This window comes from Dryobates pubescens, chromosome 15 (assembly GCF_014839835.1).
Source record: "Dryobates pubescens isolate bDryPub1 chromosome 15, bDryPub1.pri, whole genome shotgun sequence".
Taxonomy (NCBI): Eukaryota; Metazoa; Chordata; class Aves; order Piciformes; family Picidae; genus Dryobates; species Dryobates pubescens.
Genome location: NC_071626.1, coordinates 1,129,587 through 1,157,006, shown reverse-complemented (window position 1 = coordinate 1,157,006; position 27,420 = coordinate 1,129,587). Strand labels below are relative to the sequence as shown.

Sequence of the window (27,420 nt, the reverse complement as noted above, 5' to 3'; positions counted from 1 at the left end):
CAGCTTCTAATCTCAGCAATAAATGTAGGTCAAGGCAACTGCTAAGTCCAATTACTCTGTCAATTTTTAAACCTGTTTCTTTCCTCTCAAGGAAACTTGCCCTGCACTTAGGCAGACTTCACTCAAAGAGTAACCACAGCCAGGTGGAAAGTTACTCTTGTCTGAATCTAGATGGTTTGGAACTTCTTTTTTAGTATCTTTGCATCCTGCCTGTGCTGCTGTGCTGCTCACTTTCAGCCAGCAGCTCACAATTAGAACCACAGAAGCTGGGGGCTGGAAGGGACCTCAAAAGGATCATCTACTCCAATGGCCCTGCCAGAGCAGGGGCACCCAGGGCAGGGCACACAGAACACAGCCAGAAGGGGCTTGGAAGGCTCCAGAGCAGGAGACTCCACAGCCTCTCTGGGCAGCCTGCTCCAGACTCTGTCACCCTCACAGGGACAAAGTTTTCCCTCCTGTTCCCCTGGCACCTCCTCTGCTCCAGCTGCCCCCAGTGCCCCTTGTGCTGTGCTTGGCCATCCCTGAGCAGAGCCTGGCTCCAGCCCTGCACATCTTTATCCCCAGCACTGAGGGCAGCCCTCAGGCTCCTCTGCTCCCAGCCCCAGCTCCCTCAGATGTGCTCACAGGGAGATGTTCCACTGCCTGCTGCAGCTCTGTGCCTCTGGGATGGACTCTCTCAAGGAGTTCCCTGAGGTCCTTCTTGAACTGGGGGCCCAGAACTGGACACAGCATTCCAGAGGTGGCCTCAGCAGGGCAAATGCAAAACCCAGGGATGCCCTTAACAAAACCCCAAACCCCCTGTGAGTCAAGCAACCCTTGGCTGCAGGCTGCAGCAGTGCCTTTCAGTGCTAAGTGAAAGGCAATCACCATTTGCTACTCAGCATTCATAGAGCACCGAAACAAAACACAGAGCAGGGCACTGCTGCAGAACTGCTGCAAACATGGATGTGACAGCACTGGAAATGTTAATTATTTACTGAGGCTCTGACCCATTTCCCATGCAGTTGTTGCTATGTATAGACAGTCCACATCACTTGGAAGAAAATCAATTACTTCAAGTAATAATACAATACCTTTGAAGACTGAACCCTCCTGAGGCTTCTAAGAATTGAGGGCATTTAAGCATCACATCTCCAAACAAATTAAGAGAGAAATACGTTCATATATTTCATTCCTGCCACAATGAGTCTCAACTTTGCCCCCCCCAAAAAACAACCCACCAAAAAACCCCAAACTCACAGCCAGCCCCTCTCAAAACAAACTGCAAGGTCCAAAGCCAAAAAGTCCAACCCCTTCACTCTTGAAGGTTTCTCTGTCACTATTTTGGATGTGAGGAAAAACTCTGCTTCAAGAGTGGTCAGGGACTGGCAGAGGCTGCCCAGGGAGGTGGTGGAGTCCCCAGCCCTGGAGGGGTTCCAGAACCCTGTGGCCATGGCACTTGGGGCCATGGTGGGGTGGGGTTGCTGGTTGGGCTGGATGACCTTGGAGGGCTTTTTTACCCAATCCTATTATTCTATTCCTTAGTATTTTTCCAGATTCATAATGTTGGATTTCTTCTTCTGGCACAGGCTGCCCAGAGAGGCTGTGGACATCTCCTCCCTGGAGGTCTTCAAGGCCAGGCTGGATGAGGCCTTGAGCAGCTGAGTCTAGCTGAGAGGTGTCCCTGCCCATGGTGGGGAGGTTGGAGGAGAAGAGCTCTAAGGTCCCTTCCAGCCTGAGCCACTCTGAGACTCTATGATTGCTTTGGAAAACAGAAGTCTAATTAATATAGGCAGAAGCTGGGGGGGACTATCAAAAGCAAAGAGAGCCCCAGTCAGTGTGCAGGTGACTGGAGGAGCCAGCAGCTCGTGGGTACGTGGAGGAGCGAACGTGAGGGCAGGCAGCCCTGCGAGCAGCCCGGCTCCTGCCGCTCTGCCTTCCCCTCTCTGACCCGTGCAGAACCAACCATCCAGTTTCACAACAGGGAGAGGATCTGGGTGGTGTGTTCTGCTTTGGCAGGCAAATGCTTTGTTTGCCTTTTGGGGGTGGGAGGCAGGAGTCCGGCAGCAGCACAAAACCTGGCCTGAGCTCAGCTGATCTTTGGCCACTGCTCTCATCAGGCGTAAATCCCTCTGCTGAACTGCCTTCACCTGCCCGGAGGGGAAGCCTCCCAAACACACCACAGAAGGCTCCAGAGTCACGAAGTGGGGTGGGCTGGAAGGGACCTTAAAGACCACCTAGCTCCAACCCACAGGCAGGGACACCTCCCACCAGCCCAGGCTGCTCAAGGCCTCATCCAGCCTGGCCTTGAACAGCTCCAGGGAGGGGGCATCCTCCCTGGGCAACTGTTCCAATGTCTCCCCTCCCTTTCTTAAGAGTTTCTTTCTGATCTCCAGTCTAAGCCTACTAAACTGAATCTAGATTCCTCTACTATATCTCTCTCAAGATGATTTAGAAAGAGCCATACTGAAGACTTAAAAAACCAGTTTGTCTTACAACCTCACCCTGCAGCAGCAGCCCCAGGACCAAGGCAGGGCCACATGAGCTGCATCAGAAGAGCCTGTTGGGACAAGCAGCCCCCTGGCAGGGTGGTTTTTTCTGCTGCATGCATGACAGCAGTGCACATCTATGCTCTTTGCAATGAGGGATCTGCAAAGCCACCTGGGGAGAGGGCAGAGGTGGCCAGGCCAGACACATAACCCCAAGGCAGTGCTGGTGCAGGAACTGTGGGCTGTGGATTTGAGTTCCCTCAGGGGCCTGGGTCCTCAAACCAGAGAGCAGCAACCCCCTGGGTTTATTCCTCAGCATTTTGAGAGAGCTCAAGCCAAGGTTTGGAAACATCAGACTGTACATTTCAGACATTGATTGGGTATTGATCCTTCTCACACACACACACAAAAGGAAGGATTTATTCTAAGTGGGTGTCCATTAAACAAGTACTGAAAACATCTCTGACCTGAGGCCTGGCTGGTGACAGTGCAAAATGAGACAGGGATGTGCACTGCCTGGGGAAGAAAGCAACAAGCCTACAAGAGCAGAGTGGCTCTGGTTGGAGAAGACCTCCAAGATCACCAAGCCCAACCATCAACCCATTCCCTAAGTGGTGAAAGGGTCAGGGGTCCTCTTAAGAAAGACATAGTTGTGCAAGCAATCAATGGATAAAACCAAGTTACAGTGGGAGCTTCTTCACCTTTAGGTGCCTGAATGTACAACTTAAGCCTCTAACAACATCCTTCAGTACAGCTGTGCTTTCCACCCTCCAGCTCCTATGGTTTCCAGGTGTGGTATTGCACCAACGCATTGCACTTGGCTCCTGCTCTGAAGAACAGAGGGCCCAAACTTCACCAAGCAGCGGAGCAACCAAGCTCTGCACCATGAGGGTGGTGGAACACTGGAACAGGTTGCTCAGGGAGGTGGTTGGGGCCCCACGCCAGGAGGTATTCCTGGGCTGCCTGCTTCCCCGGCCCACACACACCGGTGTCTGGTAAAGACAACATCTGCCGAGCTGGTTTAATCCACCTGAGCAAAGCCACGCTCTCACTACAGCACTCGAGCCACCAGCATCCTCCATCCACCGAGCCCCGCAGCAGGCAGAGCCTCCCTACCTCGCACACCTAGGCCGGGCTCTGTGCCACGGAGGCTGCCAGCAGGGACCGCAGCGCTCCCGCGCTCGGAGCTGCGCCGGGCAACGGGCCCAGGGCCGCTGGCCCGGCGCCTGCAGCAGCCCTACGGGTGCCGGGGGCCCGCCCGCGGGCAGGCTCCTCCGGCAGCCGGCCCCCTCCCGCCCCAGGGGGCCGGCGGGTCCGCACTGGGCCCGGGGAACAGCCCCACGGCATGCCCACCTTGGCCAGAGGGACGGCGGCGGCGAGCTGGCAGCGCTGCCACAGCCCCGGGCCGGCTCCGGTCAGCCCACAGCGCTGCGAAGGTAACAAGGCGGAGCCAGCAGCCCGTCCCATACCAGCGCCTTCCGCACACCCCCGGCGCGGCGGGACCCCGCGGGTGACTAAGCAGAGGCTGCGGCGGGCCGTGACCGGCCTTTTACCTCGGCGGCCCCGCCCGCCGCCGCGCCCCGCCCGCCCCCGAGCCCGGCGGCGCCTGCGCGGAGCGGCGCGGCGCGCTGGGGCGCAGGAATGTGCGTTACGGTTAAATAGTGGGCGCAGGGGCGGCCGCCGCGGCGCTCGGGGCCGGCGGCTCAGCGGTGAGCCGGGCCGAGCCGAGCGGGGCGACGGGAGAGCCTCCATGGCGCGGCTTGGCTGCCGGGGCGGCGGCAGCGGCGCTGTGCTGCTGTGACAGGAGCCGGGCGGCCGGGATCGATCTTCCTCCTGCTCCACTCTCGCGGAGCGGGGCGGGGGAAGGCCCTGCACCGGCGTCCCTGGGCGGGGGGCGCGGCGGCGCTCGGAGCGCGGAGCCGTGGCGGCAGCGGCGGCCGGGGGCAGCCGGCGTGTCACCGCCTCTATGATGAAATTTAAGCCGAACCAGACGCGGACGTACGACCGGGAAGGCTATAAGAAGCGGGCGGCGTGCCTCTGCTTCCGCAGCGAGCGGGAGGATGAGGTGAGCCTGCCGTTCGCGCGGGGACGCCGGGCACGGGGCGGGCGGGAGCGCCCGGTCCCCTGTCACCCCCCGGGCCCGCCGCTTTCGGCTCCCTTTGTCTTGCCTGGCCGCGGGGTGAGCGGGGCCCTGCCGGGGGCCGCCCCGCGGCGCACGCCGAGCGGTGCCTTCGAGCCGGGGACAGGAGATGGGGCCGTGCCGAGCCGGGCCGTGCCGAGCCGGGCCGTGCCGAGCCGGGCCGTGCCTCTCGCCCACCATCTTGGGGCGGCGCGGGGCGGCGGCGCCCACGTGCGCGGCGGCGGCGCCCTCCTTTGTGCGCGGCGGCGGCGGGCGGCTCCCCGCGGGGCGAGCGGGGCCGGGGCCGGGGCCGGAGCGGGGACGCAGCCCCCGGGGCCGAGCCGGGGCTGCCGCTCGGGAGCGCCGAGGCGTCCTTTGTGTGCCGGGGCGGCGCGGAACACCGGCGGGCGTGTAATGGCGCATCCAGGGCAGGGCTGGTGCGAGGCGCCGCCGTCCCGGGGTGGGGTGGGGGGAGAAGCACCGTAGCGTGGAGAGAGAAATAAACCGGGGGGGTTGCTCTCTAAAAACAAAGCGAAACGGTGTTTAACGGCGTCTGGTGAGGAGCTCGGGGGGCGTGATGCCGGTCTGGCTGCGGGGAGGCTGGGGCCGGGGTTTTATGTTGCAGCAGGAGCGGGAGGGGGCATGGAAGTTGTCCTGTGTCCCCGGCCAAGGTCAATTGCCCTGGCCCTTATCTGGGAACTTTGCTGATGGTTCCCTTGCACAACGCCCGTAAAGGCTGGCTGGGGCTGGAGGCATACCCCTTGCGCGGGTTCTGTTCTCCATCTGTGTCTTTCATAGCTATAAAACAGCTACAGAGGTTAAGGCTGGGATTATTTTCCTCCTTCGTGTATCTGCTGGAAGAAGCTGACAGCCTGTCCGAGCTGCCAGTATGGCAAATGTCTTCCTGAAACATCTCCTAAACAGTCATTGAGGATCAGAGGACTGGCAGCCCAGCTGGCATTGTTCAGCCCTGACAAGAGAAGGCTTAGGGAGACCTCATCACCAAGGAGCAGCACACCAAGGGTGGCTGCCAGGAGGATGGAGACTCCCTTTGTACAGGGAGTCCCACGGAGAAGACAAGAGGTGATGGGGACAAGTTACTGCTGGGGAGATTCCCAGTGGGCTCCAGAAGGAAATGTTCCCCCTGGGCACAGTCAGGCACTGGAATCATCTCCCAAGGGCAGTGGTGGAGTCCTCTCCCTTGGGCAGTTGGAAGGCTCAGCTTGGCAGGGTGCTGGGCCAGCTCCTTGCAACTCCACTCTCAGCTGGAAGGGTTGCAGCAGAGGCTCCTTGGGGTCCCTTCCCACCTGGCACGCTGGTCTAACACAGCAGGGAGAGGCCTGATGTCAAAATACAGACCCTTGAGTTTAGGTGAATGTTTTCTGTGATGGTCTTGGATGTGCCATCCCTTGCCTGCTGCAAATGTAGCCTCGAGGTCACACTGATGATCTTTTTGTCATACTGTAAAGGAGAAAGGTGCCCAGCAGGAATCTCACTGGTTCTTGCCTCAGCTGGAGTACTGCTGGAGAGAGTCCCACAGAGGCTGTGAGGATGCTGAAGGGACTGCAACAGCCGTGATGAGGAAAGGCTGAGAGCCCTGGGGCTGCTCAGCTGGGGGAGGAGAAGGCTGAGAGGGGATCTGAGCAGTGGTTATAAGTCTCTGAGGGGGTGGGGGGCAAGAAGCAGAGGCCAGGCTCGTTTTGGTGGTGTCCAGTGGTAGAACAAGGGGCAATGGGCACAGACTGGAACCCAGGAGGTTCTACCTCAATGTGAGAAGACAATTCCTTGCTAAGAGAGTGCTGGAGCCCTGGAGCAGGCTGCCCAGAGAGGTCCTTCCAAGGCCCACCTGGCTGTGTTCCTGTGTGACCGGCCCAGGGTGACCCTGCTCTGGCAGGAGGTTGGAGTGGTTGATCTCCAGAGGTCCATGCTGTGATTCTTGCTGCTGCCTGGGGTTCCTCTGCTGCTCCAGCATTCTCTCCTGTGTATGTGTCTTTGAGATTTAGTTTTGGGTGCTACCCAGCTCAAACCTTCTCAGAGTTCAAGCATCTGAGCCTCTGTCATGCTGTCTTGCACCAGCTGTAGTTGGAAATCCAGGGGAGGGGTCACCTTTACCAGAAATCTTCCATTCCTCCTTCATTTCCTGCTGCAAATTCTTGCACTCTCTTTCAGCCTTGCATCCAGATGCATCACAGAATGGTCTGGGTTGAAAGGGACCTCCAAAGGTCATCTCCAACCCGTGGCTGCTTCCAGAAGGAACACTTTCTGAGGCTGAGGTGGCAGTAGCAGCTCTGCTGGGCTGTGTGAGAAGGGGGGATGCTGACACTTGTTGCAGTGGAGCACTTCATGGCTTTGTGGATGAGGCTGGGCTGTGGCATTGTGCACGTAGGGTTGGGGCTCTGTCCCTGGAGATACTCGAGGTGCAGCTCAGCAGGGCTCAGGGCAACCTGATCTGGTTGAGGGTGTCCCTGCTGACTGCAGAGGGGTGGGACTGGATGAGCTTTGGAGGTGCCTTCCAGCCCAGGCCTTTCTGTGGTTCTGTGAAGCAGACACTGGGGAGTGAAATGGTTGGGTTAAAAATGTGTCAGACTCGGGGCACAGGTTAACCACTTTGCTCTTTTTCTGCTCATCCTGCTATCCCTTCTGTCTCCTTCAGTTTGACAGGTGTGGTTGCTTCAGCTGGAACCTCTCTGAGTTGTGCAAAAGGTCACTGCTGCCTCTCAGGAAAACACCAGGTGGTGATAGGAGCTGTCCTTATCTGTATGGACAGAGTGTGATAGGACCTATCTTTATGGCTGGAACCCTGGAGCCCAGTTGTCTTCTGATGTAGTGCTGGTGTCTAAGGTTCTTAAGCTGCTCCCACCTTAGGAACTTCCAACTTGTGCCAGGAATTCAGTGTCCTGCACATCAGATTGACAAGGTGTTCTCCTTCACCATGTGCCATCCTCCTCCACCAGCTTCAGCAGGAGGTCCCCTGTTGATGTCGTGATGTGTGCCCTGTGCTGGGCTCTGCTGAGGCCACACCTCTAATAGTGGGATCAGTTTGGGGTCCTTCACTCCAAGAGGGACATTGAGCTGTCCAGAGAAGGGCAGCAAAGCTGGGGAAGAGGGCTGGGGAGGAGCAGCTGAGGGAGCTGGGGGTGTTCAGCCTGGAGAAGAGGAGGCTGAGGGAGACCTCATTGCTCTCTGCAGCTCCCTGAGAGGAGGCTGGAGCCAGGTGAGGGTTGGGCTCTTCTCCCTAGTGCTAAGTGATAGAAGAAGAGGCAATGGCCTGAAATTGTGCCAGGGGAGGGTCAGGTTGGAGAGGAGGAAAAATGTCTTTGCTGCAGGAGTGGTCAGGGACTGGCAGAGGCTGCCCAGGGGGGTGGTGGAGTCCCCATCCCTGGAGGGGTTCCAGAACCCTGTGGCCATGGTTTGGTGGCCATGGTGGGGTTGGGTTGCTGGTTGGAGTGGCTGATCTCAGAGGGCTTTTCCAGCACAAACACTTCCATGATGCTCTCTCTTAATTTGGAAACAGAGGAACAGTGACAGCTTTTTGTGCTTATCACCATGAATCCCAGGCCAGTCACTGAACCATTGAGTATCTCCCTTGCTCCTCAGGAGCTGGCAAAATCTGCTTGCTGTGGCTGTGTTGCACTTCTCATGATGCCTTTGTAGCCTTGTTGCAGCCCCGTGTTACAGAGGTGAAAAGGTTGGACCAGCTGATCCTTGGGGTCCCTTCCAGCCTGGATTCTGTGAGCTGAGCTCTATGGAGGGTGAAGCAGCACATCAGCTGTGCTAACAAAGGATGGGTTTGGATCAACCCTTGTTGTATTTCCATTCATTTTCTGTCTGCTCCTTCGTTTCAAACCCAGATGGACTCAAATGCTGCTGAGGCAAAGTTCAGTGCAGGCATTCTGGAGTCAGTGATCTTAAAGGTCTCTTCCAGCCAACACAATTCCCTGATCCCAGCAGACAGTTTGCAATACAGTTGCTGAACTGCTCTTCAGCTCCAGCACCCTGTCCAATTCGACCTACCAACAGTCTGCTGCCAGGCTGAGCTGCTGAGTCAGCTCTGCTGGGTGTCACAGCCTGCAGGCAGGGCTTGCCTGCAGCCATGCAGCCTGTCAAAAGCTTCTGCTCTGTCTGGAGAGCTGCAGCTGCAAGCATCTGCTTGTGAGCTGGCTGATGGCTGTCCAGATGCACTGTGCAAAAGCTCACATTAGGAGGGACCCTCCAAGGTCATCTTGTCCAACCCCCCTGCACTCAGCAGGGGCATCTCCAGCTAGAGCAGGCTGCCCAGGGCCACAGCAAGTCTGGTCTTGAGTGTCTCCAGGGATGGAGCCTCAACCACCTCCCTGGGCAACCTGTTGCAGTGGTTCACCACCCTCATGGTGCAGAACTTCCTCCTGATGTCCAACCTGAATCTCCTCTACTCCAGTTTCAAACCACTGCCCCTGGTCCTATCCCCACAGCCCCTTCTGAACAGTCCCTCCCCAGCCTTCAGGTACCAAAAGGCAGCTCTAAGGTCTCCCTGGAGCCTTCTCTTCTCCAGGCTGAGCAGCCCCAACTCTCTCAGCCTGTCTTTGTAGGAGAGGTTCTCCATCCCTCTGATCATCTTGGTTGCCTCCTCTGGACCCTCTCCATCAGGTCCCTGTCTCTTGTATTGGGGTCCCATAGCTGGACACAGCAGGGCAGAGCAGAGGGGCAGGATCCCCTCTCTCCAGCTCTGGCAATGGGCACTGGCAGCCCAGAAGGCCAATGGCAGCCCAAGGCTGCCATTGGCCTTCTGGGCTGCCAGTGCCCATTGCTGGCTGCTGCCCAGCTTCTCATCCTCCAGTACCCTCAAGTCCTTTCCTGCTGGGCTGCTCTCCCTTCCTTCCTGTTTCTTTCTTGATCATCCAGTGACTATTTATAACCAAGTGAGTGCTCCACAGCCCATTTTGGTTTGGATTCTGCAGCCTTCATGCTGTGATCTTGTATGATATGCTCTCTCTATATATATCTTGCATGAGATACAGATTTCTCCTGGAGGAGGTCCAATACCTTTGGAATTTGGGGAGGGTTTTATTTTGGGTGTTTGGGGACCTTTCAGGTTGCTGGCATGTCAAAGTATGGCCTGGTTTGGGGTCTCAGTGCTGGCCTTGGGGCTGAAGAGAGATGGTGGCTGGATGTGAGCTTAAGAATTGGAAAGGGAAGCAGGGGTTGCAGGCACAGCAACAAGAAAAGATGCTGGATGTGAATCAGAGAGCTGTTGGGCTTGGAAAAGGCCTCTTCAGGTGGAGTCCAACCATCAACCCAAGGCCACCATGGCCATGAAAGAGTGATGGTTGGCCTCAGTGATCCTAGAGGTCATTTCCAACCCCAGCTCTGGGTGGAATCTCCACCTCTCAAAGCAGAGAACCAAGGCAGGCTTTGAAAGCAGCAGCAGCAGCAAATAGCAACAAACACTTCTCATTATTAATAATAATTACTATTATTTTCCTAATAATTTGGCTACCTAAACCCATTCCCAAAGCTAAATGAATTTGCCTTCTCTCAGCTCCCCTATTCTCTCCAGAAACAAAGGAGGAGCTATTTTTAAGTGCCTTGAATCCAAAACTTGAGTGCATTCTAATTGTTTTGGCATCTGCAGCACTGCTTTCTGTAATTGAATCTAGCACTGAGAGCCCTGCTGCAGTGCTCAGCCAGCACTTGCTGGTGGCAGCCCCCAAAGAGATCATGTCAGGAAGAAATAAAGGAGGCTTGAAGCATTTCAGGGTTAAACTGTGCCATTTTTGTTGCTCCAGCCTTGCCCAAGCAGTGAGGGGAGCTGGGAAGGGTTTCTGCTGCTTGCTGGGGCAGCAGTGAGGATCATTGCATTGCCACACTCCCAAGGGAAATGGAGAGCTTGGGAGCTGGGGGTTGTGTTGTTGCTCTTTGGGTTGGGTTTGGTTCTTTTTGCTTGTTTTACACTTGCAGGACAATTACTGTCATGGAATCAAGAAGGTTGGAAAAGACCTCAGAGATCATCAAGCCCAACCTATTACCATTACTTGGAGTTCCAGTCCTAGGAGCTTGTCATTTTTAGCACCTTTTTGGTCAGATTCTATCCCTGGAAGTACTTAAGGCCAGGTGGGTTGGGACCTGGAGCAGCCAGGGCTAGCAGAAGCCCATGGCAGGGGGTTGGAACTGGGTGAGCTTTAAGGTCCCTTCCAACCCAACCCATTCTGTGCATCCATGATTCAGAGAAGTTAATTCTTGGGCTGAAGGATGTCAACATTTAAGAAGCCCCTGTCTAAGCTCCCTTGTTCTGGTGGTCAGTGCTCAGTTGCTGCTAAAAGTGCTAGTGTTTTGTGCAGGTGTTGCTTCCTATCAGCAAGGATTTGCTCGAAGGAGAAGCAGCAGCCTGTGCCAATCCCTGACCACTCTTGCAGTCAATAATTTTTGCCTCATCTCTAACCTAAGCCTCCCCTGGCACAATTTCAGGCCAGTTCCTCTCCTATCACCTGAGACTAGGCAGAGGAGACCAACCCCCAGCTCACTGCAGCCTCCTCTCAAGAGAGCAATGAGGTCTCCCCTCAGCCTCGTCCAGAGTGAACACCCCCAGCTCCCTCAGCTGCTCCTCCCCAGAGCCTTCCCCAGCTTGCTTGTCTTTCTCTGGACCTGCCCTGGTTCCTCAACGTTCTTCCTGCAGCAAGGGGCCCAAAACTGAACCCAGGATTCCAGGTGGAGCCTCAGCAGTGCCCAGTGCAGGGGCCCCATCCGTGCCCTGCTCCTGCTGGCCGCAGCGCTGCTGCTCCAGGCTTCCTCTGCCCAGCCTGGCTGTGCTTTGGGCATTTCAGGTGGTGCTTCAGCTGCTGTGGGTTTTGCTTTCCTCAGCCTTGTTTGTGGAATGCTTTAAAAGCTTTATTTTTAATGAGGTTGCTTTCTGACTTGGTGCTGAAGCACTTCAGTGGAAGCAGTTCTGTAAACATCAGGCTTCAAAGGCAGCCTTTGGGTTCAGAGCTGTAGGGGTTGGGTTTTTTCCCAGCAATCTCAAATACCACAAAAAAGGCTAAAATGTGACAAGGTTATGGACAAGTCCCAGTTATGTCTTCACCTGCAGCTGAGCAGCTCTCCAAGAGCTGCAGCTTGGTCCTGTCAAGTGCCTGGAAGCTGATCCCTGAGTCCACCAGCTGATGTTGCTGGGTAAGCAGTGCAGCTCAGCTGTCCTGCTCAGGATCAGGCCATGGCTTCAAGCTGAACAGGAAAGGGGCAGCAGTAGGAGTTTCAGCTCTTCCCTACTGCCTCAGGATTTCCCCCTTGGTCTGTACTGCCAAGTGTGAAATCACAGAAGAGAAGGCTCCCAGGAGACCTAACTGTGGCCTTCCAGGATCTGCAGGGGGCTACAGGACAGCTGGGGAGGGACTTCTGAGGGTGTCAGGGAGGGATAGGACTGGGGGGGATGGAGCAAAACTAGAAGTGGGAAGATTGAGATTGGCTGTGAGGAAGAAGTTGTTCCCCAGGAGGGTGGTGAGAGCCTGGCACAGGCTGCCCAGGGAGGTGGTGGAAGCCTCCTGCCTGGAGGTGTTTGCAGCCAGGCTGGAGGTGGCTGTGAGCAGCCTGCTGTGGTGTGAGGGGTCCCTGCCCATGGCAGGGGGGTTGGAGCTGGCTGAGCCTTGAGCTCCCTTCCAACCCTGACAATTGTGATCCTGAAGATGCACTGCAGAGATGGGGAGCTGACTCACTGGGAGACATAAAACTTCTGGGGACACTTCTGGGGGATTCTGCAAGACCTGCACCCTTCATCCTACCCCAAGAGCTGCCAGATGTGATTCTTCAAAGCCTGGGCTGCAGTCTGGCATTGCAGGTGCCCTGGGTGCTTGCTGACATGAGGAAATGTGGTGATGCTGTGGCACAGTGCTGGCTGTTCTGCCATCAGCACTGCACCCTCCAGAACAAAACAAAGGGCTTTAAAGAGCCAGAGGAAGGTACTGAGCAGCGCCACAGGGGCACGTTGGCCAAGCAGGAACTGCATGTGAGAGCAATGTATTGAGGAATCATTGCAAGGTAGATCCCAGAGTGCCAGGTGGGAAGGGACCCCAAGGAGCCTCTGCTCCAACCCTTCCAGCTGAGAGTGGAGTTGCAAGGAGCTGGCCCAGCACCCTGCCAAGCTGAGCCTTCCAACTGCCCAAGGCAGAGGACTCCACCACTGCCCTTGGGAGATGATTCCAGTGCCTGACTGTGCCCAGGGGGAACATTTCCTTCTGGAGCCCACTGGGAATCTCCCCAGCAGTAACTTGTCCCCATCACCTCTTGTCTTCTCCATGGGACTCCCTGTACAAAGGGAGTCTCCATCCTCCTGGCAGCCACCCTTGGTGTGCTGCTTCTTGGTGATGAGGTCTCCCTAAGCCTTCTCTTGTCAGGGCTGAACAATGCCAGCTGGGCTGCCAGTCCTCTGATCCTCAATGACTGTTTAGGAGATGTTTCAGGAAGACATTTGCCATACTGGCAGCTTGGACAGGCCTCCTCTTCTCCAGGCTGAGCAAACCCAGCCTTCCTCCCATGGCAGAGCTTCCTCTGGCCCTTTCCTGGCCACTTCTCAGCCTTTCTGCACCTCTTCTTGTAGTAACCAGGCTGAAAGAGGCTGCTGGGTTTCTCCCTGTTAGCACCCAGCGCATCAGAGACTCTCCAACCAGAGGTCATTTGCAGGTCTGATTTTGAAGTGTTACTAAAATGTCTGCACAGATTTTGTTGCCCTTCCTCTTCAGAATGTTGCTGAAGTTGCACTGCTTGATGGCCAAGCATTGTGCTGCTGCTTTGAAATGCGATCTCTGCCTCAGCTGGGGAGGGTGGAACAGGCAGAGCCCAGCTTCCTGGCCTGCCGTGGAGATGCTGTGCTGCAGTTAATGTGTGCTGCTAGTTGTTACACGGGGTCTGTGCTGCTAGGCCAGTTCCTCTTCATTGAGACTGAGGCTTTTAAGCATCTGCCATAGCTGGGGGCTGCTTTTCAGTCTGTCTCTAAAATGCTTTGCTAGGAGCTCCTGGGCTGGTGTGGAATTGGCAGTTGTGCCTTTCTGCTCCGGTGTGTGTGGGGCTCACTCCTGTGTGGCTGTGCCTTGGGCAGTGTTGAGGGTGAGCAGGGTGAAAACCAGGCCAGTGGAAGGTGTCCCAGGGCAAGGGGTTGGAAATGGAGCATCCTTAGGGTCCCTTCCAACCCAACCCATTCAGTGAATCTATGAAATCACTGCACAAAGCCTGTGGACTGGGAGCAGGCTCTCTGCTGAGCATTCTCAGGAAGGCCAAAGTCTGTGAATGAGACCACATCTGGAGGGCTGTGTCCAGTCCTGGGCTCCCCAGGTCAAGAGGGACAGGGAACTGCTGGAGGGAGTCCAACAGAGCCTAGGAGGATGCTGAAGGGACTGCAGCAGCTGTGTGGTGAGGAAAGGCTGAGAGCCCTGGGGCTGCTCAGCCTGGGGAGGAGAAGGCTGAGAGGGGATCTGAGCAATGGCTATCAATACCTGAGGGGTGGGGGTCAAGAAGGGGCCAGGCTCTTGTCAGTGGTGTTCTGTGACAGGGTAAGAGGCACTGAACACAAACTGGAACCCAGGAGGTTCCACCTCAGCATGAGGAGAAACTTCTTTGGTGTGAGGGTGGCAGAGCCTGGAGCAGGCTGCCCAGGGAGGCTGTGGAGTCTCCTCTGGAGGCTTTCCAGACCCCACCTGGATGTGTTCTGTGTGCCCTGCCCTGGGTGATGCTGCTCTGGCAGGGGGTTTGCACTGGATGATCTCTTTGGGTCCTTCCCACCCCTGCCATGCTGTGATTCAGTGCCATCTGTGTGGCATTGCTGTGTTGCCTCTTTCAACGTTGTGAGTCCAAGCAGGCAGTGGTGTGTAGGACAAGGATCCCACAGCAGCCTCCAGGGGAGCTGCCAAGCCTTCAGCACTACTGCAGTGAGGCAGTGACCCTAAAAGCACCAAAAAGTCTTGGGTCAAGGAGACTAACTGCAGTGGCAGGTTGCCATGGGATCTCCAGCTTGAGGCTGTTTGCCTGAAGTCATGCAGGGAATCCTGCAAGCACCATCCAGGCTTTGTAGGAGCTGCTTTGGTCAGGCCCTGGCACAGGCTGCCCAGGGAGGTGGTGGAGCCCCCAGCCCTGGAGGTGTCCCAGAGCCCTGGGGTCAGGGTTTGGTGGCCATGGTGGGGCTGGGTTGGTGGTTGGCCTGGATGAGCTTTTTTTCCCCCCTTGCTGTTTCCTTGCCCCTTTTCCTTCCCCCTAATGCCCTGCAGTTAAGCTGGAAAGCAAAGGATATTTTACATCAACTCAAATAATTTTCTACCTCTTGGAGTGCTTTGTATGAAATATGGAGGAAAAAAGGGAAGCCTTTTGGGCTGTAGTTTGTATTTTCCTCTGGGTATAACAGCTGCTGGCTGCTTCACAAGCTTCTCTTTGACCTGAGGTCCCCAGCCTGGCCCCAGCTTTGGCTGCTTTCTCCAGCAGTGATCAATTCTTTGTCTGCAGGCTTGGCATTGAGTGAGGAAGCCCAGTGGTGCCAGCTGCTCTGCAGCTGCCTGGGGGTTGGTTACCCATACCCTGCTGAGCATAGCCATAGGTGCTGCCTGCAGGCAGGCTGCCTGGCAGCTCCTCTCCCTCGCTGCTCTCAAAGGTCATTGCTATTCCTGGACACAAAAACAAGGTAAGAGCTTGGCTGGGAAGACTCAGTGGAAGAATGTTTTCCACTCCCTGAAGTTTGCAGCTTGCCTCCCTCACTGGGGAGCTCCCAGGTTAGCCTCTGGAGTCAGATTAATGGCATTCACTTGCTGCTAAGTCTCTCCTGTGGGGTTTGGACTAGGTGGCCTTTGGAGGTCTCTTCCAGTCCAGACCTTTCTATGATCCTATGCTGGAAACCTTCTGAGGAAGAACCACCACCAGCAGGGCCCTGAGGGCCATGGGAAGGGCAGTGGGCACTAACTAGCAGCTAACAGAGCTCAGGAACCCTCATTCTTCCCTGCAGAGAGATGGGAGACAGACTACTGAGATTCATAGAGTGGGGTGGGTTGGAAGAGACCTCAGAGATCATCAGCTCCAACCCCAGGGCAGGGACACCTCCCACCAGCCCAGGCTGCTGAGGGCCTCATCCAGCCTGGCCAGGGAGGAGGCAGCCACAGCCTCCCTGGGCAGCCTGTGGCAGAGTCTCCCCAGCCTCACTGTGAGTAAGAAGTGCTTTTGGCACAGGTACTTTGGTTGTTTCCTTCTGAGCCTGATGAGGTTGTGATCCAGAGCAGGGTGGGCAGCAGAGGGGATTCTGCCCCTGGGCTCTGCTCTGCTCAGACCTCCTCTCCAATCCTGCCTCCAGCTCTGCTGTCCCCAGCAGGAGGAGGACACAGAGCTGCTGGGGAGAGTCCAGAGGAGGCCACAGAGGTGGTGATGGAGTCAGCACATCCCTGGGGGTGTTCCAGCAGCCTGTGGGGCTGGTGCTTAGGGAGAGGGTTTAGTGTTGACCCTCCAGTGCTGGGGTGGGGGCTGGCCTGGGTGATCTGTGAGGCCTCTTCCAACCAGCTCTGTTCTGTCATTTGCAGTAGAGCACAGAGGGAAAGATGCTTGACAAATGCTTTTGTCCCAGGGCTAGTGGAGAGCTGCCAAAGTGACCTTGCCAGGCTGTAGCAGTGCAGAGTTTATTCTGTGTGCAGCTGTAAATCCTCTCCAGCAGAGCTGCTGTGCTCTTTCCATGTGCACTTGGTGTTTGCTGTGCCTGTTCCTGGGTTTCAAAACGGGTAATGCAAAGCTCAGAGCCAGGAGCCCAGCCCAACAAACTGTTGATAGGTGAGAGGTAGGCAGCTCCCATCCATGGGAGCATCAACCACTGACAGAGTGGGTCTGCAGTCCCTGCCAGAACAGCAACCTGATTTGTCCCCCAGCAGTGATTAAGAGTTTGATGTTTAGCCCCAGGCAAAGAGTGAGTGCTGATGAAAACCATTCCAGCAAGCTGGGGCTGATGGACTGGCCTGGAACCCTCCTTTTGTTCAGCACAGTTGCTGGCTGCCACAGGACTGCAGCGAGTGCTGGCTTCAGCAGCAGAACATGGGTAAGGCTTGTGGCTGGCAGCCCCCAGGCCTGGGGTCGTTACAGCTGCTCTCTGAGGGCTGCTGGCACGGTGGGGGCTGTAGTGATGCAGATTATGCTGGGGGGCATCAACAAAAGTGTGGCCAGGGGGTCTAGGGAGGTTCTCCTCCCCCTCTCTCTGCCCTGCTGAGACCACACCTGCAATGTTGTGTCCCAGTTCAAGAGGGACAGGGATCTGCTGAACAGTCCAACAGAGAGCTGAGAGAATGATGAAGGGATTGGAACAACTCTGCTGTGAAGGAAGGCTGAGAGCCCTGGGGCTGCACAGCCTGAGAGGAGAAGGCTGAGAGGGGATCTGAGCAATGTCCATCAATACCTGAGGGGTGGGGGTCAAGAAGGGGCCAGGCTCTGGTTGGTGGTGCCCAGTGACAGGGCAAGGACCAACAGGGACAAGCTGGAAGCCAGGAGGGTTCTCAGCAGGAGGAGAAACTTGTTTGGTGTGAGGCTGCTGGAGGCCTGGAGCAGGCTGCCCAGAGAGGCTGTGGAGTCTCCCCTGCAGACCAAGACCCTTCTGGATGCATTCCTGTGTGCCCTGCCCTGGGTGACCCTGCTCTGGAGAGGAGTCATACTGGAGGCTCTCCAGGGGTCCCTTCCAACCCCTCCCAATCTGTGATGTAGAGCTGTGTCCTCTCTGGGAATCCTTGCTGCCATCAAAGGATCCTAGGAAGATGAACCCTTTGGTTGTAATGATGGAGGTGAGATGTATTTGTGTCTAACCTTCCAGAGTTGGGCTTGAGATGAATTCTGATACCAAAAAGGTGGTTGGTGAGGGTGAGATGATCACTTCAGTCAGCTGGCACCACTCCATGCTCTAACCTTTAGACTGAGGTGCTTGCAGCTAGACTTGAGTTGCTTGTGAAGATTGAGGCACTGAGCCCAGCCCTGTGCTGCTCACAGCTGTCCTTTGACCTCAGGGTAGGGCTTGTGTGAGCATGGCCTGGCACAGGGAGACTCTTACTGCACAGCTGCTCGAGGATGCTTCACTGGGCAGGACTTGGCAGTTAAGCTGCTCTGGTTCATGTGCTCCTGAATCAGGGTCTGACTTGCATCAGCTGCAGAGGTGCTGAGGGGCCTGGAACATCCCTGCTGAGGGACTTGGGGCTCTTGAGTTGGGAAAAGAGCAGCCTGAGGGGGAGCTGATCAATGCTGATCAGTACTCCAAGGGTAGGTGTCAGGATGGGGCCAGGATTGTTCAGGGGTGCCAGGGACAGGACAAGAGGTAGCAGGCACAGACTGGAGCAGCAGAAGTTCCATCTAAATATGAAGAACAACTTCTGTAAGAGTGCTGCAGCCCTGGAGCAGGCTGCCCAGAGGGGTGGTGGAGGCTCCACCTCTGGGGACACTCACAACCCACTGGGTTCCTGTGTGACCTCCTCTAGGTGAAGCAGCCTTGGCAGGGGGGTTGGACTGGATGCTCTCCAGAGGTCCCTTCCAGCTCCTACCATCCTGGGGTTCTGCTGCCAGTTGCCCCACATTGGGGGCATAGTGGCTGGAGCAGTGGCTGCAGTCCCAGCTCTGACTGGTTCCAGGTTCAGTGGAACTGAAGTGTCTTGGGGGGGGGGGAAGAAGAGTAAATGTAGAGCTCCTTTCCAGCTCCATGGGTTGCAGCTTTTGCTCTGAGACAAGAAACCAAACTGGCCAATGGCCAGGGAAGTACTCTCCTTCAAACTGCAGTTATGCAAGATTGCAAGCCTGCTGTGCTAGCATCACACTTCAGTAACTGTGAAGAAGCTTGTCTGAGACTGCAAGGCACAGCCATTGCCAGGAGGCCTTTCTGGCTTTTTGCACTTCCTAGCCAAGAGCTGCATCCTGGAAGCATCCTTCTGACTTGGCTGTGATGGCAGTGCCTCAGTTTTCATCCTTTGGCATCTGTATCATAGCATGGCTCAGGCTGGAAGGGAGCTCAGAGCTCATCCCCTCCAACCTCCCCTCCAGGCCCAGGGACACCTCTCAGCCAGACTCAGCTGCTCAGGGCCTCATCCAGCCTGGCCCTCAACACCCCCAGGCAGGAGGCAGCCACAGCCTCCCTGGGCAGCCTGGGCCAGAGGCTCAGCAGCCTCCTGCTGAACAACTTCTGCCTCAGCTCCACTCTAACCCTGCTCTGCCTCAGCTCCAAACCCTTCCCCCTGGGCCTGGCTCCAGACCCCCTCAGCAAAAGTCTCTCTGCAGCTTTCCTGCAGGATCCCTTCAGGTGCTGGCAGCAGCTCTGAGGTGCCCCTGGAGCCTTCTCCTCTGCAGGCTGCACAGCCCCAGCTGCCTCAGCCTGTGCTCAGGGCAGAGCTGCTCCAGCCCTTGGAGCATCTCTGTGGCCTCCTCTGGACTCTCCCCAGCAGCTCTGAGTCCTTCTCCTGCTGGGGACCCCAGAGCTGGAGGCTTGGAGGTGGGGTCTGAGCAGAGCCCAGGGGCAGGATCCCCTCTGTCTGACTCCTCACTGTCAGCAGGGTTTTGCTGCACATCAGAGGCTGGATGTTCACAACTCCACTCTTTGTCCTTACAGCTGCTGGCTGCCCACTGGGTTTGATTCCTGAGGGCTCTGCTCCTCCTGGCTAGCAGAACAAGGTGGCTGCTGAGCAAGCAGCCAGGTCCCTGACTTGGGAGCTCTACTGAAGGCATTTGCAATTCCTCCTAGGTGCTGTTGGTGAGCAGCAGCCGCTACCCAGACCAGTGGATTGTGCCAGGTGGAGGCATGGAACCAGAGGAAGAGCCAGGAGGAGCAGCTGTCAGAGAGGTGTATGAGGAGGTAAGGAGAACACAACAGAGCAGCTTGCTGCTGTCTCCAGATGGGATCAAGAAGGAAGAGGGAATTCTTTCTTCTCTATCCAGGAGGCCAAAAGAAATGCTGGGGCTTCTCAGGCCTCTCTCCCAAAGCTTTGGCTGCTGGCTGCTTGTGGTGGCCTGGAGCAGCATACTTGAGCAGCCATGAGTACAGAAAGGTCAGAGGAGGGAAGCTATTTTTATTAGAGAGAGGATTGTTCAACATCTAGAACTGGCTCCCAAGCTTGTCACAACTGGGGAAGTGGGAACTTTATCTGGCTTGCTGGGAAGAGACCCAAAGCATTTCTTGGGCCTGTTGCAGCACTTAATTGGAGCTGCATTCAGCTAAAATCTGGGTGGAAATAGCTCTGTTAGCAGATGGCCTTCTGAACTAACAGGACCCAGTCCCAGCTGGTGGTGTCTCTATAATCCCTGTGGGGGTCTGGCTCCCAGGCTTGTGCAATGCCAAGAGCTGCAGCTCTGTGGTGGAACTGGGCTATAGTGTGGGGAGGTGAGCTCCTGAGCTGCTCTCCCAGCCTGCCTGCAGTTCACAACCCAGCCTCTGAGTGCCTCTGCAAACACTGGAAGCTGAGCTGTGACCTGCTGCCAGATGGCTTAGCAGAGTGTGGCATGTCTGTGGTGGTGCACAGGAGGTTTGCCTTGCAGCTCCCCTAGGACTGAGAGGGAGCTGAGCAGTGAGGTCTGGCTACCTGAGAGAGAACCTCTGAGGAGGCTGCAGCTGTAAGGGACTGGGAACTGATCTGCCTGAGCAGCTGAGGGTCCAACAGTTAAAAGGCCTTGAGGAGCACAGTGAAGGCTGTTGGGCTACAAAGGAAAGCACCACAGGCAGAAATTGTCTGTCTCTGCCCCTAGGCAGAAGAGAGCCTCAAGTCTTGATGACTTAGTGCAGCTCCTCTGTTAGGGCACTTCAGTTGCAGATTCCAAAGCTGGAACTGGAGATTTGTCACTTCCCAGGCAAGCTGTGAAAGATGGCAACTGCTGCTTGAGCAGCTGACAGCCAAGGCTTGGAAACCAGGGGAACAAGGGAAAGAGGCCACTCTGTGTTGAGCTGGCAGAGACAAAAAGCAAAGATCAACTCTTCATTGTTCCTGAAGGGGCAGGCAGAGAGCTCTGCAGGGCCTGGATGCACCCTGCCAAGGGAGGGGACTGCAGCACTTTGGGGGAGTCTCAAACACTTTTCTCAGCCCTGTTGGACTACTGCTAGTCACAAACCAGGCTCCTGTTGTTGCCCACGAGTGTGTGCAGTGATGTGTAATTGGCTGTGCTGCCCAGCAGTTTAGCTTGCTTACCCTTAAGGCTGGTCCTGTGGGTTTGGGAACTCAAGGTAGAGGCAACCCACCCCACATGCTGCCTGCTGTTTGGTGTCAGAGTGAGATGCTCTGTCAGCTCAGCTTCAGTGACCTTCCCCTCTCCCCTGGGCTCCAGGCTGGTTCAGTATGGAGGGCTCTTAGCAGCCTTCATGCAGCATGAGGAGGCCTCACTCCAGGCTGAGTCCAGCTTTGCTGGGCCAGCCCATTGCAGGCTGCACCAGACACACTCAGCCAGGTGCCTGTGCATTTGTAGGGGAGGCAGCCACAGGGCAAGCCATTGGAAAGGAGCAAAGAGGAAGGATTCTAGGAGTGACTCAGCAAAGAGTTCAGCTCCCAGGAAGCAACAGCACCTGTGGGGAGAGCCCTGGCACAGGTTGCTGGGTGGGATGCAAAAGGCACAGCTCAGCACTGGTAGCCTTAATCACCCATCTGAGCTCAAGCACAGCCCAGGGGGGGTGGTAGGAAAGCCTCATCCCCAGGTCAGACCAGAGCTGACTGAGCTGGGGCTCTGTGTGTGGTGGTGAAGGAAGGATGGTCCTGAAAGTGTCCTGCCTGCAGTCAGTGTCCTCAGAGCTGCTGCTGGGGAGCTTTGACCAACTATGGAAGCTGGTCCTGCAGGGCTGCACACAGCTGCCACAGCAGTGGGAGCTGTGACCTGGCTCTCTGTCACAAATGGCTCTGCCCTGAGGAGCACTTCCAAGTCCTGGCCCTGCTGGAGCTCTGCTTGCACATTTCTGTGGAGGAGCTGTGTGGGGGCCATGGATGAAGGAGAAGGTCAAATGGAGATAGCTAAGGGATGGGCACAGAACATGACTGATGATACATCTCCCATCATACACTTAGTGCAAATCTCTCTGCTAATGGAACAGTCCAAGCAGGGTTCACACTGCCCAGACACTGCACTGCTGCTGCATGCAGACAGCAGGTTAGACACCTGTGATCTGTTCCCCTCTGGGTGTGCTTCACAGCAGCAAGGGGAGGGGAAAGAAGGGAAAGCCAGAAAGGGAAAACTAGGAGCACCTGCTGCTGGGATGTGGGACAGCCCTGGCAGAGCCCAGTTTTGTTCTTGCCCTCAAGGCTCCAGGGGCACCTCAGAGCTGCCTGCCAATAGCTGAAGGGATCCTACTGGAGGGCTGGAGAGGAACTTTTGCTGAGGGGGTCTGGAGCCAGGCCCAGGGGGAATGGTTTGGAGCTGAGGCAGAGCAGGGTTAGAGTAGAGCTGAGGCAGAAGTTGTTCAGCAGGAGGCCACTGAGCCTCTGGCACAGGATGCCCAGGGAGGCTGTGGCTGCCTCCTGCCTGGGGGTGTTCAAGGCCTGGATCAGCTGAGTGTAGCTGAGAGGTGTCCCTGGGCCTGGAGGGGAGGTTGGAGGGGATGAGCTCTGAGCTCCCTTCCAACCTGAGCCACTCTGGGATGAATATCTCTCATGTCCACCACCATTCTTTAGAAGCCAAGCACAGATGTGTGTAGCTCCATCTGTATGCACTGCAGCTGTTCCACAGCCTGCCTGGGTGCACTCCTTCAGACTGATCCATTTTGCATCCCTAAGCTCAGCTCAAGTTAGTGACTTGGGGGTTACTGAATCTGGAATGTGAAGGTCACTTAAATTGAGCTGCCAGGTCAGAGTAATTAAGCCAACCTTAGGCTGTACCTCCTGAGGTACAGTAAGTTTGTGCACACCTGATTGTAGGGTAGCACAATGGAAGTGCAGCATAAAGCAATCCCAGGAAGGTCTTAAACCTCATCTAAGTGAGGAGCTACTCTGGTTAACTAACTTGGAAGTTGGTGTTTAATTGGGTAGCCTGAGAAATGGGAATGAGTGGTTTGCACATGTGGTGCTCAAAGAGGGCTGGCAAGCTGAGGGTGTCACAGCATCACAGAATGGGAAGGGTTGGAAGGGAGCAGCATCACCCAGGGCAGGGCACACAGAGCACAGCCAGGAGGGCTTTGAGTGTCTCCACAGCAGGAGACTCCACAGCCTCTCTGGGCAGCCTGCTCCACGACTCAGCACCCTCACAGGGACAAAGTTTTCCCTCCTGTTCCCCTGGCACCTCCTCTGCTCCAGCTGCCCCCAGTGCCCCTTGTGCTGTGCTTGGCCATCCCTGAGCAGAGCCTGGCTCCAGCCCTGCACATCTTTAGCCCCAGCACTGAGGGCAGCCCTCAGGCTGCTCTGCTCCCAGCCCCAGCTCCCTCAGCTGTGCTCACAGGAGATGTTCCACTGCCTGCTCCAGCTCTGTGCCTCTGGGATGGACTCTCAAGCAGTTCTGAGGCCCTTCTTGAACTGGGGGGCCCAGAATTGGACACACCACTAGAGATGCCCGTCCCCTTAAAGAGAAGGAGCATCCTCCTACTCCCTGTTCTTCTTGCACCTCACCAAAAGCTGAGCTCTTGGTTTGGTTGTAGTATATTGAAATGTCCCCCAGAAAACACACAGTGGCTCCCAGACCTGTGTGAGTGGAGAGCCTGAGGAGGAGGAGGCTGATCCTGAGGGTTCCTGTGCTGCAGGTGTGAAAATGGCAATGGTTTTGTCCGAGAGGAAAGAGAGGAATCGGCTCCAGTGAGCAGGCAGTGTTTAGAAACGCTTGGGTGGTGCAAACCAGGACTGGAGCCTTGAAACATCACAGCAAAGCCCTTCTCAGCTGGGAAGTGGTGCAGCAGGCAGAGCTGCTGAGAGCTCTGGGCTCTACCAAAGCAAGAAAGGGCAGGGAGAGGCTTGCACTGTGCCTTCTGCAGTGAGGCCATTCAAGGGCCGTGCAACACATCCCCCCGTTAAAAAGAACGCTCAGATCAGTCAGCTTCTGAGCAGCTTTGTGCCTGCTAGGCTGGGAGCCTGCAACTCCAGCTGCAGCATGGCTCTTGCTCCATCTGCAGGAAGCAAGAAGCAAGGCTGGCTCCCAGCTCAGGCTCTGCAGCCTGCCCACAGCTGCCAACACTGAAAGGCCTCCGGGCCAGAGAGCTCACAGAATGCCCTGGCTGGGAAGGGACCTCCAAAGGTCATCCAGTCCAACCCCTTCCAGCTGTCTGCTGCACCCCCTCAAGGCAGCATCAAGTGGGCAGCAATGCTGTGAGGGTTTGGGGGGGGCAACATAAAATTAAGCCCTGCCCCCAGATTTTGAGAGATCTCTAACAGCACCTACATGCTGCTAAAGCCTCTCCAGAGCACCTGAATCCCAGCTGACACCCCCCCAACCAGCCCCAAAGCACCCCAGACCTTCCTAAATCCCACCCTAGTCCCCCTAAACCCACCCAAAACCCCTCCAACATCCCCTCACCACCCCCCACCCTCTCTGGGCAGCCAAAGCCTTGCCTTGAAAGGAGACTCCACAACCTCTCTGGGCAGCCAAGCCCTGCCTTAGAGCACCTGCCTGCCTAACCCTGCGAAGAGGAGTCCAGAGCTGCAGGAGGCTGGGGCTGATGCCTGGGGCTGTGACATCCAGCAGCAGATGGTAACTCTCTTTCCTGTTTGCTTTGTAGGCTGGAGTAAAGGGCAAGCTGGGCAGGCTGCTTGGGATCTTTGAGGTGAGCTGTTTCTTTGAAAGCCTCTTTGTGGTTCTTTTTTGGTGGCTCTTGTGAGAGTTGGTCAGCAGCAGACTTCAGTCCTGAGGTGTTAACCTGCCTGGGATTCCCCCCCAGTGCTGCTGGAAGTGCTGCATTAGGGAGGTGATGTCCTCTGGTCTACATCCTCTGTGAAGATTTGAATAGGAGGATGTCAAAGGCCTTGGAATTGTCCTGGGAGGATAAAATCAGTGCATCTCAAAGGGTGTGGGAGCAGTGAAGCCTTAAGGAACTGGAGGCTCTTTAAGGTCCCTCCCAACCCATTCTGTGGTACAGGTAAAAGCTGAGCACTGGGCAGCGCTGCTGGACAGCTGCTAACTTCCAGTGGATGACCAGGAACATCCTCTGGTCCTCACTTGCCATGTGCTTGAGTTGTGCCTGGGAGGCTTCAGCTCAGCCCCCAACAGCTGTGGCGTCCCCACAGCACCTCAGTGTTGTCCCCAGGGCTCAGCTGTCGCTGTGGCGCCCGCCCGAGGCAGGGTTTGCCGGCAGGGCTCCTGCAGGGCTGACTCCTGTTCCTCCCCCTGCTGGTGCTGAGCCCCTCCACGCTGGGGTTTGGTGCCAACTCAAAGCTCTCTCCTCCTCCTCAAGCAGAACCAGGACCGGAAGCACAGGACCTACGTCTACGTGCTGACGGTGACGGAGATCCTGGAGGACTGGGAGGACTCCGTCAGCATAGGTGAGGCCTGCTTGGCTGCTGCCCCCCCTGCCCCCCGCTGCCCCCCAGGCACTCACTGGGAGCTGGGGCTCTTGGGTTAGCAGCTCACTTCATTCTGTCAGCATCAGTTGCATGAATGCCCCCCTTGGCTTTGCCCAGTGGCTGGGGTCTCGGTGCTTGTGGGGTTTCCTGGGCCCTTTTTCCCATGCAGTTTCTCCTTCCCTGTTCCCCCACTCACTGCTGGGGGCCTTACTCTCATTGTTTATTTCCTGGGGGTTTTTGCCCATTTAATTTGGAGTCCATTTATTTTCACTTCTCTTTTTTCCCCATTTTGGTTGGGTTTTTCCCCCCCTAGGCTTTTCTTCTCTTTCACTGCCTGGGTTGGGGGGGGTTAATTTAATGTATTTGTTTTGGGGGTGTGCAATGTTTTCATTGGCTTGGCTCTGATGTGGTCCCTAAAGCAGACCCAGCCCTGCTGCATGCCTGGGCACTCAGCAGGGGCCTCCCTGCCAGCCAGGCCCATGCAGGACTCTAACTGCAGCAATAATCCTCATGTCCTTTGCTGCAAAGCCTGGATGTGACTTCTGGAGCAGGTCAGCAGTCACAGCAACTTCTGCTCCAGGGGAGCTGTCTGCTTCTGAACTGCTTTCAGTGAGCTTGGCTGAACCTCAGACACTCCTAGGGTGGTTTGAGCTGGAAGGGACCTCAAAGATCATCTAGTTCCCATCTCCTGCCAGGGGCAGGGACCCCTTCATGTCCTTCAAGGTCTTCCCACTCCATCTTTTGAGCTTCTCAAGCGAAAGACAGGAGGGAAAGGCAGCGAGGAGGAGCAGCTGGTGCCCTTAGAGGTCTCTAACTCTGTTTCCCTTTGTGGATTGTCCTCATTCAGGAAGGAAAAGAGAATGGTTCAAAGTGGAAGATGCCATCAAGGTGCTGCAGTGTCACAAGCCTGTTCATGCAGAGTACTTGGAAAAACTGAAACTGAGCTGTTCAGCCACCAATGGAAACTCTGTGGTGCCCCCCCTCCCAGACAACAACTCCTTGTATGTCACTTCTGCACAGACTTCGGGGCTGCCCTCCACTGTGAGATAGAGGTTTGGATTCCCCTTTGTGCTGCTGCCAGCAGGAGGGAGGCAGCTGTGCCCACACCCAGGCACCTCTCCCACTCTCAGCTCCACCTGAGGCCTGCCCACGTGTCAGTGTCCAACTGCTTTCCAGCTGGGGTTTGTTCTGTTCCTTGTTACCACTGTAAGATCTCCTTGCAGCAAACCAAAGCCATAGATGGGTTAGTAGGATGAGCAGCAGTATTTCTAAGATGCCTTAAGAGGGCTTTCTTTTCTTTTTTACCTACAGGGAACCTTGGCTCTCCAAACTTCCCTCTCTGCTACAATAAACTCTGCATCTCAGTGGTGGTCAGCTCATTGAAGGCTTGGCAGGGCTAGGCAGTAGTTCCACAGGAGTCCTTGCTTAGGGAAGGAGCTTGAAGAGCTGCTCCTAGCCTGCCCTTTGCTTTGGGACCCACAGCTGCAGGCTTTGGGGCAGTGGAGCTGTGCTTGGAGGCAGAGATGCAGAAGTGTGGCTGCACTAAAGCACTCATCCCCTGCAGCCCAGCACAGCCAAGGTTCCCACACCAAGCACTGCTGGCCTCACTTATCCTAAAGGTTGCCTTGTCCTATGCAATCTTCCTGTCATACAATCCTGGGATAGGTTGGTTTGGATCATCCAGGCCAGCCACCAACCCAGCCCCACCATGGACACCAAACCATGGCCCCAAGTGCCATGGCCACAGGGTTCTGGAGCACCTCCAGGGCTGGGGACTCCACCACCTCCCTGGGCAGCCTGTGCCAATCCCTGACCACTCCTGCAGCAAAGACATTTTTCCTCATCTCCAACCTAAGCCTCCCCTGGCACAATTCCAGGCCATTTCCTCTCCTATCACCTGATGCTAGGGAGCAGAGCCCAGCCCCCACCTCACTGCAGCCTCCTTTCAGGGAGTTGTGGAGAGCAATGAGGTCTCCCTCAGCCTCTTCTGCTCCAGCTATTACTGGAGCAAGAACAGCTTTGTCTTGCAGCTACCCAACCTTCCACTGTCACTTTGTTTCATCACAGCTGCTGAGCTGTCAGACCTCCATGAAAAGCACTGGAGATCCCACCTTCCCCCACTGGGGTTATTTTTATCCTCTTCTGTCATTGTGATCAGTGTTTGGTTCCAAAGCCTTCTCTCCAAGGAGAAGCATCCTGTGTGGAGGGTTCCTGCAGGCTGCTGTGGTGTGCAAATGGCTGGGGGGAAGCAAGACTCACCCAAGGAGCAGCTGCAGGAGGTGACAGAGCTGTCCAGTGCAAGCATCTGCTGAGGTGTCTTGGCCAGCAGGAGCTCTGCCAGTGGTACCTCTCAGGCTTGGAGACAGCTGGGTTGGTATTTACCCTAGATGAGAAATAGTGCTCCTGTCCTACTGGGCAGCTGTGCTGAGAGCCC

General features: G+C 56.1%; 1 protein-coding gene across 2 annotated transcripts; it reads left to right on the top strand.

Moving 5' to 3' along the window:
• Positions 1–4,071: 4,071 nt before the first annotated feature.
• Positions 4,072–26,137, top strand: NUDT4 (nudix hydrolase 4). Of its 2 annotated transcripts, none has more exons than XM_054167802.1 (5): positions 4,072–4,533; positions 19,277–19,387; positions 24,206–24,250; positions 24,878–24,965; positions 25,834–26,137. In XM_054167802.1, the coding sequence occupies exons 1-5, from the start codon at positions 4,435–4,437 to the stop codon at positions 26,034–26,036; spliced, it is 546 nt and encodes a 181-aa protein (XP_054023777.1). In that variant the 5' UTR covers positions 4,072–4,434; the 3' UTR covers positions 26,037–26,137. The 2 variants fall into 2 exon arrangements, with proteins under 2 accessions (XP_054023777.1, XP_054023778.1); XM_054167803.1 differs by having other exon boundaries at positions 4,073–4,533; positions 24,881–24,965.
• Positions 26,138–27,420: the final 1,283 nt, after the last annotated feature.

What these genes read in the sequence shown, in the direction of transcription:
- NUDT4 (XM_054167802.1), top strand. Translation starts at nt 4,435, where the DNA reads ATGATGAAATTTAAGCCGAACCAGACGCGGACGTACGACCGGGAAGGC. An exon ending in GCAGCGAGCGGGAGGATGAG is followed by an intron (nt 4,534 to 19,276) that starts GTGAGCCTGCCG and finishes AATTCCTCCTAG; the next exon opens with GTGCTGTTGGTGAGCAGCAG. An exon ending in TCAGAGAGGTGTATGAGGAG is followed by an intron (nt 19,388 to 24,205) that starts GTAAGGAGAACA and finishes TTTGCTTTGTAG; the next exon opens with GCTGGAGTAAAGGGCAAGCT.